Raw genomic sequence first — 12,871 nt, 5'->3', positions numbered from 1 at the left:
CTTACGGCAGAGGCCAAGCCCTTATTACAACAACTGTGGTCACAGTAAGCCGACTGTAATACATCAGCCTCTGCATGCATAGCTTGTCTTACTTTCTAAGCTCTTCTTCTGGGAATCAAACAAATTCCTTCAGCAGTACCTGAAAGCATCATTTAGTCTCACTCCGATGCCTCTGTATTCTTTTTTTATGTGCTTGTAGCAAAAGTCCTTATCACTGTTTGACTTTCCCCCCCTTTCTCTTGTTACCTGGCTTTCTGGCTTTCTGTCTGCAGCTGTGTTTTAGCATTTATCATTTTTCTCTTTTGTCTTTCAGAATAAAGTTATGAGCATTGATGCTGTGAAGGTCAAACTGCAGGTAAGAACCAAAATTCACAATATCTCTCTATAAAAAGATGAATTCTTCTTTTCCTTCCCCCATTCCTGTCCAAACGTACGTATGGGTTATTTTTCATTTCCTGCTGTGGGAGGGGCAAAAAGTGCAAATGATGACTTAATGGGGCCTTAGTTAATCTCTATCAGTCAATTAACCTGCCGCTCTGCCTGACTGAAGACACAAGAGGGAATTGCAGACTTTCCATCAGATTATCAAGCCTGGAAGTTATCAACAAGAGACACAGACAGGCAGAGAGACCAATGACTCTTGGCTGTTCCAAAACCGCATTAGCTACTGTCTGATGGTTTTTTGCACCTCAATTACACAATGCTAACGCTCTCTCTCTCTCTCTTTATCTTTCTCATCTTTAATCCATCCATGTTCATCCATCTGTCTGTCTGTCAGATGGCATATTTCAGGTGATACTTCATGAATTAGTTTAATGAAACTTGACGCATCTTTAGACTAATTACATTACAGCATAAGTGGAAATGTGACTGCTGAGCTTAAGCTGCACTATTACCAAAATGTTTATGGCAGTAAAAAATCAAGTCAGTCAAATCTTTAAAACCTTTAAAAAATCCTGTAATGTTGTTTTATGGTTGAGTCACACATGGGTAAAAACAGAATGATAGCCTCCATGAAACAGAGAAAAGTTGCTGGTTATCCATTAACTGCTCTGAATTTTTTGGGATTGGTAGCTTGGTAGTTGCACCAACTGGTCGCCCACAGGTTTAACGTGTAAGACCACAAACCTCGGGAGAAGTGTTTTTGATTGTAAGATGATTGCACAGGTTGCCTAACTGGGACTGACTGTAATCGCTCTCAGACAAACTTACAAAGATTTGCAACTAATGTTTGATTTATAAATGCAGACAGATTGCCAGCATGTTGCAATTAGTCTGAGTCAGTCTGTGCTGATAAGCATCAACTTTACAACTTTCAAGCTCATTTAATATTAACATTGGGTCTTGTAGGTACAAGAACTCAATAATTATCCTTACTGGTGTATAGCAGAAAGCAGGAAAAAATCCACTTCTGATTTGCTGTAGACTACTTTCATTATAACGCACTCACCTATGATAAAACATCCTTATCTGTACTAGTCATTTTAGCATATTTGGTTCTACTTTGGCTCATGTTCTTGATGACTGGATCACCCGTAGAGACATATCTAAAATGTTTGATCTATTTTAGTTGGTTTTTCTCATTAGTTAAAATTGGAGTAAATGGAATTGAAAAGATTAAAATGAAGGGAGAGGAAAATTAAAGAAGTATAAAAGTGAGCGCAAAACCAATTAATCACATGATTCATTCAAGAAAGTGCAAGCTGTTTTGGTGAGTGATAACACAAGTTACAACAGCAGGTACCAGAAAAGGAGAAATATGGGATAATATTAAAGAGTGAAGGCCGTTAATGACTTCTTCAGTATCATGCAAGAATGCTAATGTTCAGAGGAGTTAAATTTGACTCAAGTTTTCAAAGAGAATGCTGTTTATCAGTGGACTGTGACTGTGTTATGTTCAGTAGAAACCTGAATATACAGTGCATCTAGTATTCATTTTAAATTCTTCCAAATTTGTTAAAAAAATAAAAGAAAAATGTGACGTGTATATAAGATTCATAGCCTTGGCACTCAAATTTAGCTCAGGTTAATGCTGTTTACACTTGAGTACTTGAGTCTGTAATTACAAAGTATTGAGCATCATTTTTATTAAATATGCAAGAATTTCAACCAAACTTTTTTCACTTCGTCATTATGAGGTGTGTGCAGAATTTTTGAGGTGCAAAATGAATTTAATACATTTTCAAAAGGCTGTAACAAAAAGCTAGAGCTGAAGCTTAGAAAGGACTGGATTTCCTGTGAAACTTTGATTAGGCTACTCTAAAACCTTCATTTTATTTGTCTGAGTCATTTAGAGGTGGACTTGCTGGTGTGTTTTGGATAATTGTCCTGCTGCATAACCCAAATGTGCTTGAGCTTAAGGACACAAATGAACGGCTAGACATTCTCATGGAAGATATTCAGCAAACTTTCCAAAACCTTAGTCTCAACAGTCCACAGAATATTTTCACAACTTGGGGATCATGAATAGGTTTTTCTGATAAATCCGAGATGAGAATTTGTTCTTTTTGGTCAGTCATTATTTTGTCCTTGGAACTCTTACATTTTTTCCCAGTCTGTTTTTTATTGTGAGTTCAGGAGTTTTCCAGACTGATATATGTCAAAGACTTTGTTCGTCATCTGTTCTTGAGTTTCTGGTAGCATGATGTGTTCCTATTTTGAGATCTTGTAACCTACTTCACTTCGTCAGACAGGTTCTGTTTAAGTGATTCATTGATTAAGTGGGTCTGGCAGTAATCAGGCCTGGGTGTGGCTAATGAAACTGAACTGAACTTTCCAAAGTTACACAGTTAATCAGTTAATAATCCCAAAAGGTTGATTGTGTTCATCTGGAAGAACCGTTTTCAATGGGAGAAACATTTTGTCACTCATTCAAGTGACTGGCTGCAGGTTTCCCCAGCCTTAGAAGCAGTACATCTGCAGAATGACTGAAACTAGCCCACTGAATGAACAATGGGCTGGGAGGTCAGTTCATTGATCATTAATATGCAAATTGTCACAATCATTGATCAAAGCCCACTGATCAATGGCCATGAGTACCATTCACAGAGAGTTGGGGAATGGCTGCAATCACAGCATTGTAAGATTAATGTCAGTTAATAATGTGTGTTATTAAAATTTGTCTGATGATCTGAATGATGTCATGTTGTCAAATATAAAACAAAAACAACTTTTTCACAACACTGTATTGCACCATGTATTAATCCAATGTATTTTAGTCATTGTGTGTAAGTGTGTAAAGTTAACCAATTTGTATTAATAAAAAAGGGTACTTATGACCTCAGTTTCTCTGGTACTCAGGTAATAAGGTTATGTCTAGTACTCGAGTACTTATGTTGTATGTAGATATATGTATATATATAAATATATACATTTATATACATATATATATATTTTATTATAAATAAAAATAACATCTCTGATGGACAGTCTCCCACCCCATGCATGGAAATGTTGCTGAACTGCAGAGCTCCTTCAGTGACAGACTGCTGCATCCTAGATGCATGAAGGAGCGTTTCCGCAGGTCCTTCCTCCCTGCAGCTGTCAGACTGTACAATCAGAACTGCTCCCAACAAACACAGATGTTTACATCTGCACTGTAACTGCAATAAGTTAATCAACCGATTCGCACTACAACCTGGTTTACCTCTTATCTGTAGTTATTTATATTTAATTTAATAACTGTACAGTACTCTGTTTATAGTAACCATTGTCCTGTAAATATGTAAGAAAAAATTGTGTATGTTTCTGTTCTGTGTCCTGTGTAGTGTTTGTTTGTATATGTGTCTTTCTGGCTGCTGTTACAACCAAATTTCCCCTTGTGGGACAATTAAAGGATTATTCTATTCTATTCTATTCTATTCTATTCTATTCTATTCTATTTTATATATAATACCAACCTCCACACTCAATGCAGAATTTGTCTTACTACAGCCCTAAAGATGCTGTTTTAAATTTAGTTGCTAAACTGCTAAGCAACTAATCTATGTATTTAGTTGTTCACTATGCTATGTTCTGTTCATCCTGCTCTTCCTTCCTCCCTTCTCTCTCAGATATGGGACACTGCTGGTCAGGAGCGTTTTCGGAGTGTCACTCACGCTTACTATCGCGATGCTCACGGTAGGATTCCTCCGTTTGTGTGTGTGAGAACCTCTTTGGTTGTGACTGACATGCCTTCTCTCCACTCTCTATTTTCTCCTGACACAGCCAGACTGTTCTGACAGACATTTCATTGCCTTTGTTTTCTTCAAATGTATGACTGGCACCAGCAGGCACCCTGCTCCCTGTTGTTCCCTCATACCTGTTGGGATTGCAAAAACATGCGTGTGGCTTTGATAGTGTAGGCGTGCATGTGTGTGTGTGTGTGTGGGTATGTGCATTTCCACCTGTATTTCTTACGTTGCTGGGACATTAATCTATTTACAACTTCCTTACTTCTTGGTACAAAAAGCAAGCCATTTTAACACAATTAATACACTTAGCCAATACTTACAGAACCAAGACTCTGTGGCAGAGTATTGGTAAGTGATGGAATCACCACACTCTGTGTTTGTGCATGTGTGTGTGTGCACAAGCATTTGCCAGAGGCTCAGTGCTGCGTGCAGGTTCTCTTAAGCGAGAGGCTAACCACTGGGTGGGAAAATGAGCCTGCCTCTCACACAGTGGGGAATGGGAGGGGGGGGGATTGGGGAGCTCTGAGCTATTCCCACGTGTGCTTGTGAGGGTGTATGTGTGTGTAGTAGTTATATCTCGAACAGCCCCGCTGAGTACTGATAACAGTTTGCCTCAGGCCAACCTGAATGAGCAGGTGTAGTCGAACACACACACACTTGCTGGCATTATCTGAAATGCAAAATCTGCTCAGCAGCATATAAAATAGCATCATGATGGGAGGTGGCTGAAAACGTGTACCTGATTGTGTCCGTTATGTATGGGTGTGCGCTTGGCTTTGATTACCTGAGGTTTGCATGTGTTATACATAAGTACATGTGTGTGTGTGTGACTGGCCAGTTGCCCAGCATCATTCTGATCTGTCAGTGCAACAGTTTAGCCTCACTGATCTTTAACAAGGCACCAAGGGAACCTCAAACCAGCTCCTCTGAGTTGTCCGTCTGTTGCTGACTTTTAAATAAAGCTCATTCGCTCTGACAGACAGGACCAGGGGAGGGAATCCAGCCCAAATGCAGCTGTCACGAAAGCTGTCTACTACTGTGAGCTAATGGACAGTTTTTCATGACTCAGACTTTGAAATGTAAAGATCCCACAGTCAGGGGTCTCGTTTCCATTTCTGAGCACCGCCAGGTAAAAGTGAGGAAGTCCAAAGCGTGGAAATAGTAAACAGATTTAAGTCAGTAGTTTAAAATCTACAGTTTTAATTGAAGTTAAAGTCTCACAGTTCTGCCAAGGAAGATGAAGTTTCACTGCTTATACTTCTTTATTATTTTCTTTTATCTCTACATGGATGATTAGCTGAGTGCATATGCTCTCTGTCAAACTCATTACTGGTTACTGATTCGATGTCTTTGGAGCTCTTCACTATAGCCCGTGCTCTCTGTCACTGAGCAGCTCCACCGCCATCTGCTGTATTGTGCACATAAGGTGCTATGCTGAAAAGTGTCTACATGAAAATGTCAAGGCCTGCCAGTTCAGACAACAGACTTCACACTGCTGGTTGTGTCGCTACACAACACGCAATGAGTCATAACTCATCTCCACTCCTGCTTGTATTTGTTGGTCACTGACACATAACTAACTTTGTGATAGTTTACAAGACATACTTGGTATAATAAGATAACAATGGAAACTTGACTACAAAGATGGAAACCAGTGATACAAAGCAGGCAGTTGCACTTTATATGTGTACTTAATAGTGCTGTCAATAAAAAAAGAAAACAAACTAATTAATCTCACTATTGTCTGCAAATAATCGCGATTAATCGCAATTGCTTGATTTTTTCAACTTTATATTTAAGCTAGTAACTGATATTTATGCAATATAATGGAGTAAATGCAGAATAAACAAAGAATCTATGCTTAAATTCAAAGAGAATTTGAATAGTTTTCTTCAATCTTTTAAGACAGATTCTCCCAGAAGCGTTATCTGCGTTAAAAGTTTTAATTGTGATGCAGATTAATTTGCGTTAACTCGTTTTTGGTTTAATTTAAGTAATAACTCACGGTTGGGAGAAGTCGCCCCTTTGCTAATGACTTTGCCTAAATGCTATTTGGACTCAGTGTTTGTGAGGACCTTTAGAAGAAGCAGTGAAAAGTTTTGTACATTTTTTTGGGAGACAGGTCAAAAAACTACAAATGTCAGTGGACAAACTGGCATTTCTTTTTAGTTTTTAAATGTGACTATTGACTTGCCCAAGACAGCTCAGTAGTTGTTGGAGGTGAATGAAGCATGTCTCAGAGTACTACTATGCCCTCTAGACAACTATTGATGTTTGTCTTATTTAACTCTGGCCCCACTTCTCACTTTTATGTCCATGAACAGAGAGCAAAGAAATTCAGACAATCAGTACAAATGAGCTGGTGGTTGGAGTGAGCCCAGTGCAATCTGCCAGGCCCATCTGGTGTAGAGGGTGATGTGAAGGTCCAGCTGGGTCCAGAAACCAGCCGCAGACTCTTTATTTCACCCCCTCTCCCCCAGTGGAACTGACAGTTTGTCATTTCCGCAGCATGGAGCGAAACCACAGGGTACTAAAAAAGAAAAAAAAAAGAAGAAAAGCAGACTTGGTGGTTGAGACAAGAAACAAGAGGAGGAAGGCAAAGAAAGGGAGGTATTGAGACATAATATACCGGGGTGGGGTGGAGGGGCTGATGAAAGCATGACAGAGTGAAAAACTGAAAGATGCTTGGAAAGACAAATTATTTTCTCAAATCAAGAATGGAAACCAAGATGTCTAGAGGAGCAAAGCGGTCAGAACCATTTAACATTGCAAACAACCAGCTTTCATCACAAAAGGCAGCTGACAAAAATCAATTAACGTCAAAGCAGAAAGCGGTGTGAATAAAAGACTATAATGAAACACTGTAGCACTTTCCTCAGAAGATTTCCTGCGTGGCAAAACGCCTCATTGCATCTGAACACAGGCGCAATAAAATTAATACAATAGAATAAAAGAATTCAATTCAATTTCAATTCAATTCCATTTTATTTATATAGCGCCAAATCACAACAGAAGTCGCCTCAAGGCGCTTTATATTGTACAGTAGATCGCACAATAATACATACAGAGAAAAACCCAACAATCATATGACCCCCTATGAGCAAGCACTTTGGCGACAGTGGGAAGGAAAAACTTCCTTTTAACAGGAAGAAACCTCCAGCAGAACCAGGATCAGGGAGGGGCGGGGCCATCTGCAGGGACCAGTTGGGGAGAGAGAAGGAAGACAGGATAGAAGACATGCTGTGGAAGAGAGACAGAGATTAATAGCAGATATGATTCAATGCAGAGAGGTCTATTAACACATAGTGAGTGAGAAAGGTGACTGGAAAGGAAAAACTCAGTGCATCATGGGAATCCCCGGCAGCCTACGTCTATTGCAGCATAACTAAGGGAGGATTCAGGGTCACCTGGTCCAGCCCTAACTATATGCTTTAACAAAAACGAAAGTTTTAAGCCTAATATTGAAAGTAGAGATAGTGTCTGTCTCCTGAATCCAAACTGGAAGCTGGTTCCACAGAAGAGGGGCCTGAAAACTGAAGGCTCTCCCTCCCATTCTACTTTTAAATACTCTAGGAACAACAAGTAAGCCTGCAGAGCGAGAGCGAAGTGCTCTAATGGGGTGTTATGGTACTACAAGGTCATTAAGATAAGATGGGGCCTGATTATTTAAGACCTTGTATGTGAGGAGCAGGATTTTGAATTCAATTCTGGATTTAACAGGAAGCCAATGAAGGGAAGCCAAAACAGGAGAAATATGCTCTCTCTTTCTAGTCCCTGTCAGGACTCTTGCTGCAGCATTTTGGATTAGCTGAAGACTTTTCAGCGAGTTTTTAGGACATCCTGATAATAAAGAATTACAGTAGTCCAGCCTGGAAGTAATGAATGCATGAACTAGTTTTTCAGCATCACTCTGAGACTGGATATTTCAAATTTTAGAGATGTTGCGCAAATGGAAGAAAGCAGTCTTACATATTTGTTTAATATGTGCATTGAAGGATATATCCTGGTCAAAAATGACTCCAAGGTTCCTCACAGCATTACTGGAGGCCAAGGTAATGCCATCCAGAGTAAGAATCTGCTTAGATACCATATTTCTAAGATTTTCAGGGCCGAGTACAATAACCTCAGTTTTATCTGAATTAAGAAGCAGAAAGTTAGCGGCCATCCAGGTCTTTATGTCTTTAAGACATTCCTGCAGTTTAACTAATTGGTCTGTGATACCTGGCTTCATGGATAGATAGAGCTGCGTGTCATCTGCATAGCAGTGAAAATTTATGCTATGTCTTCTAATGATGCTGCCTAAGGGAAGCATGTATAATGTAAACAAAATTGGTCCTAGCACTGAACCCTGTGGAACACCATAATTGACCTTAGTGTGTGAAGAGGACTCTCCATTTACATGTACAAATTGGAGTCTATTAGATAGATATGATACAAACCACTGCAGCACAGTACTTGTAATACCTACAGCATGTTCTAATCGCTCTAATAGGATATTATGGGCAACAGTATCGAATGCTGCACTAAGGTCTAGCAGGACAAGCACAGAGATGAGTCCACTGTCAGAGGCCATAAGAAGATCATTTGTAACCTTCACTAAAGCTGTTTCTGTGCTGTGATGAGCTCTGAAACCTGACTGAAATGCTTCAAATAAGCCATTCCTCTGCAGATGATCTGTTAGCTGTTTGACAACTACTCTTTCAAGGATGATATGAAAGGAAGGTTGGAGATTGGCCTATAATTAGCTAAGACTGCTGGGTCTAGAGATGGCTTTTTGAGTAAAGGTTTAACTACAGCCACCTTGAAGGCCTGTGGTACATAGCCGATTATTAGACATTATTAGAAGAGTGGAGCTAACAATTTTGAAGTGACTGGTTTCAGTTTAGCCACTTAGCATGCTGCTACTGAATGCAACTGCCATCTTTAGCGAACGCTACTAAAACACAACACCACCACTATGTTTAAATGGGTGTACTCATTCACTTTGTAACAAAATGCCACGTCAGCAAATGGGAGACTTTTCAGCCCAAAATGAAACTCTTCCAAAGTCTTTCCCATTTTTATATCTCACATACAGAAGTAACACGATGAATTCAGTGAAACAGAATAATTGAGTTAATAGATTTAGAGGAACAGGTAATGGCTGCATTAGAGATGATGCTTCCAAAGGGTGCTTTATGATTGAAAGGGTTGTTCGGGCGGTATTGTTCTGAATGAGGTGCTTTGGCTGCTTCATTTCCTTATAATGGCCTTCATTGCTTTTGCTACCCATGGTGTAAGGAAGCGGGGTTATGGCACATCTCAGTGAAATGCTCCACTCCATCATTAATGCTGCTATTTAAATAGGTTTCTGTCTAAAATGCAATAATCTTTTCAGTCTTTCAGTGCCATCCAAGGTTTTAAATCCAATGTCACAAGTCTTGAAAATGATTAAATCATTACCATTAACATTACTATTGTCCTCTAAGTTGTATAAACTTCAGTCTTATGTGTTTTTTGGAGACAGTGTGAATTGATTTTTCAAAACCAACATGCATCGTAATATGACATAAAAAGATAACGCTATGGAAGGAAATGTAGAGGATGTTAACGTTAGGATCCGTTAATGTTACTACTTATCTAATACGAAGAAGTGGAGGTACAACCAGTTTTTTTTTTAAACCTGGAAAAATAAGGCTTTCAAAGTCAGTTGCACTTTGTAGAAGACTATGTTAAGAAGTTTGAGTACGCTGAATAACTGAGGTATTTAAGTTGGACAGGAAGTAAACAAACATAAAGCAACTGAAACCAGTGACCTGCAAAGACCTGCTATCACTCAGTATTGTTGTGTGGAACATCACCCAGCACAATCCACTGAACAAAATCATTCAAAAAGCTCATAGGCATTTCACTTATATTGAAAAAGAGAAAATCAATGCTAGAACATTGTAAGTGGCACAAAACCTTATGGGCCACTGTCACCTCTCATTATTACAGTTACCCAAATTGTTTTATTAAAGTCTCTGTTGACTGAGCTCAATCAATAAGTAAATTGCTTTTATTATATTTATCAACCCAATGTGTATATCACGTGTGCCAGTTTTGTTTTGTTTTTCCTGATGTGACTGTAGATACTAATGTTTGGGAACTCAAATTCCCCTCTCCCTTTTCTATATATTTTCAGCAATTTAACAGATTATTCTCAAATGCTGATGCCCCAAAAGGCTGTTGGTATTTCTAACAGAGTTCTTCTTTGAGATGAACTAATTATTCTTTAAAGGGATGCTGTGATAATTAATTGATTGGAGTCATAAAAGTGACAGGCAAATCGCTATTTAATGCATAAGCGTCTCGGTTAATTGGTCTATTTTAGAGGGTTTTGAGACTTAACTCCCAAGTGGGATGCAAAAAGGGGAGGCGTGCAGGAGGTGGAAAAACCAATGTCTGGCTTGCTTGTCAACATCATGACTGGTACTCATGGAGAAAATTAAGCTCCTAATATCCACTAGGTCATTTGCAAGACATTTTGTGTTATTGGTTTAGTATTTACCCATTTGAAAGTAATTTTTCTCTATTTATGACCCACAAAATGAAAATATTTTAACAGAAAAAATGTAACGTCAACGTTTATTTGCCTTTGAAATGTAATAGCTGTTGGTTGGTTTTTTTTTTTGAAAATCAGCCTTTTCTTAGTACGTGGCTATAACACAACCCAATCCTAAGCGTAGATGGGTCACTGGATCACAGCAGCAAATCTACAGCAGAATGACTGAGAAGAAAAGAATGAAGGTGCTGCAATTAGAGACCTGAATCCCAGTATTTCAATCCCTTGAACTGTTAGTCTGCTAGCTTAATGATTCTGCTTATCAGTACCACTTCCACTAGCACTACAATCAGCTGATTTCAGTTCATGTGCCAGAGGAGGTAAACAGCGGTGCAGTCTGCAGCTTGGCTATGGACACTACTTTTATTTTTATAGCACAAAAGCACAAAAGTGTGACAGTAAAGCAGTTGTTTCCATCCAGGATAGAAACAACTGCATTATACTGCTAACACAACTTTGGCTCTTTGCAAGCACCTGCACAGATAGCATGCTAGCGCTAGCCACCAAGCCAGAGTGATGTTAGCTAAGTGAATGCTGACTACAACCCACTAGGCAGATCCTGAACTTCAACCAATAACAAAAGGCTGAGCAGTTAGGCTGCAATCTGCATTTCTGCTTGTCCATGTTTCTAAAGTAGAATCACTGTGGGGATAGCTTTAAAGCCTCTTTGTGCTGTTTTTATATCTGTGCTGTGTGCTGTGCTTTATGTTTATACCTAAATACTAAGCGAAAGATCATGTGTGTGATCTTATTAGCATAGGGCAGAGCATTTGGCTCTTCAGCTGCTAAATAGCTGCATGTGACTCCTGAGCTACTGGTTAGAATTAAGGTTAACCGTAACCCTATTTAATTCTGTTAATATGAATACAATAATTATTCATCTGTTCTCTCTCAATTACATCAGCCCATCTGTCTTTTTCTCTTTTTGCTTGAAGGAGGTAAAATGACCCTTGATGTTAAAGGTTGCCGACGTCTGAGTTAGGGATTTGTGTTGGTGTGTGGGATTGTAGCCTCAGATTTATATTTTTAAATGGTAATTATGAGACAATGTGTTTCAGATTGTTTTATGGAGAAATGTGAAAGTAATGCAACAAGTAGTATAATTGATTACTGTCTCCTAGGAGTAATTAAGTAACATAATGCATTTCTGTTAAGAAAAGTCTTCTGTGTAATATGTGCAATACATTACTTTTTTTTGCATGAATGCAGTGCCATTGGTATGCTGTTTAGCGATGGTGGTGACTCCCCAAACAGAGCCAATGAGAATCGATAAGGAATCTAATCGATGGTGGAATCGGAATTGCTAAATTTGTATCAGTTCCAATCCGGAGCTGCAATGGCCTAGTCAAAGTCCAGGCCTCAATTTGATATGAGTTTGTGACGATTGGGGTGGTATCCTAAGAGCTGTGCACAAACGAATGTGTGCAAACCAGTTTTGTAAAGAAGAGTTGATATTCTTTCCTGGTGATGAATAAAAAACACTAGTTACTGCTGCTAAATGTGGTTCTAACATTTGAATCATGGAGTACCTAGTTTTTTTATGCAGACCTGTGAAAACTTTCTTCTTCACACTAACAGGTACTTGTTTCCAAAAAGTTGCACTCCATAGCCAAACTCATTAGCTAGTTTCTCAAAAGGTGCTACTTACTGCTATGCAGAGAGCATTAATAATAAGAAGAATAACAATAGATAGTGTTTGGCTGTTTGTTTCACCTGCTTCTCTATCAGAATGGCATCAACTTCTCTACAAGCATCTGCAAGATAATATTAGTGACAAAGAACAGCTGTAGAACCTATAGAGGCTACGTCTATTTCAGATTAAATGAGTCTCATTACCCCATAATGTTGCTGCTCTGCTCGGCCCCATCCGGTCTTGCCCGCATCATTTTTTATTCCTTCTATTCCATCCTACTGGGCAACTATTCTTGTCACTAATGAGCAACCGTAGACCTCAGTCTGCTGCAGCAGCTTGTGGGGGCGACACATAACCCAACTAAGATCGTAAGGAGGGACAGCAGCAGGGAGAACACTGATCAAGACAACATCTGTGGCAATGAGGAGAAAGGTAGAAAAGAAAAGATGGAGGGAGAAAGATGGGCAGGAACAAAGAAAGGGG

At 39.2% G+C, this 12,871-nt stretch overlaps 1 protein-coding gene across 2 annotated transcripts in view; it reads left to right on the top strand.

Moving 5' to 3' along the window:
- LOC116330282 (ras-related protein Rab-26) overlaps positions 1–12,871 on the top strand; it is a 112,126-nt gene that overhangs the window by 46,209 nt on the left and 53,046 nt on the right. For both annotated transcript variants that reach the window (XM_031752548.2, XM_039616443.1), the window contains exons 3-4: positions 314–355; positions 4,053–4,119. In XM_031752548.2, coding sequence (XP_031608408.1) covers positions 314–355; positions 4,053–4,119 — 109 coding nt within the window. The remainder of the gene's footprint in view (positions 1–313; positions 356–4,052; positions 4,120–12,871) is intronic.

The sequence above is a fragment of the Oreochromis aureus genome, linkage group 8, assembly GCF_013358895.1.
Source record: "Oreochromis aureus strain Israel breed Guangdong linkage group 8, ZZ_aureus, whole genome shotgun sequence".
Taxonomy (NCBI): domain Eukaryota; kingdom Metazoa; phylum Chordata; class Actinopteri; order Cichliformes; family Cichlidae; genus Oreochromis; species Oreochromis aureus.
The sequence above is the reverse complement of the archived record's forward strand: the minus strand, read 5'-3'. Positions and strand labels throughout refer to the sequence as shown.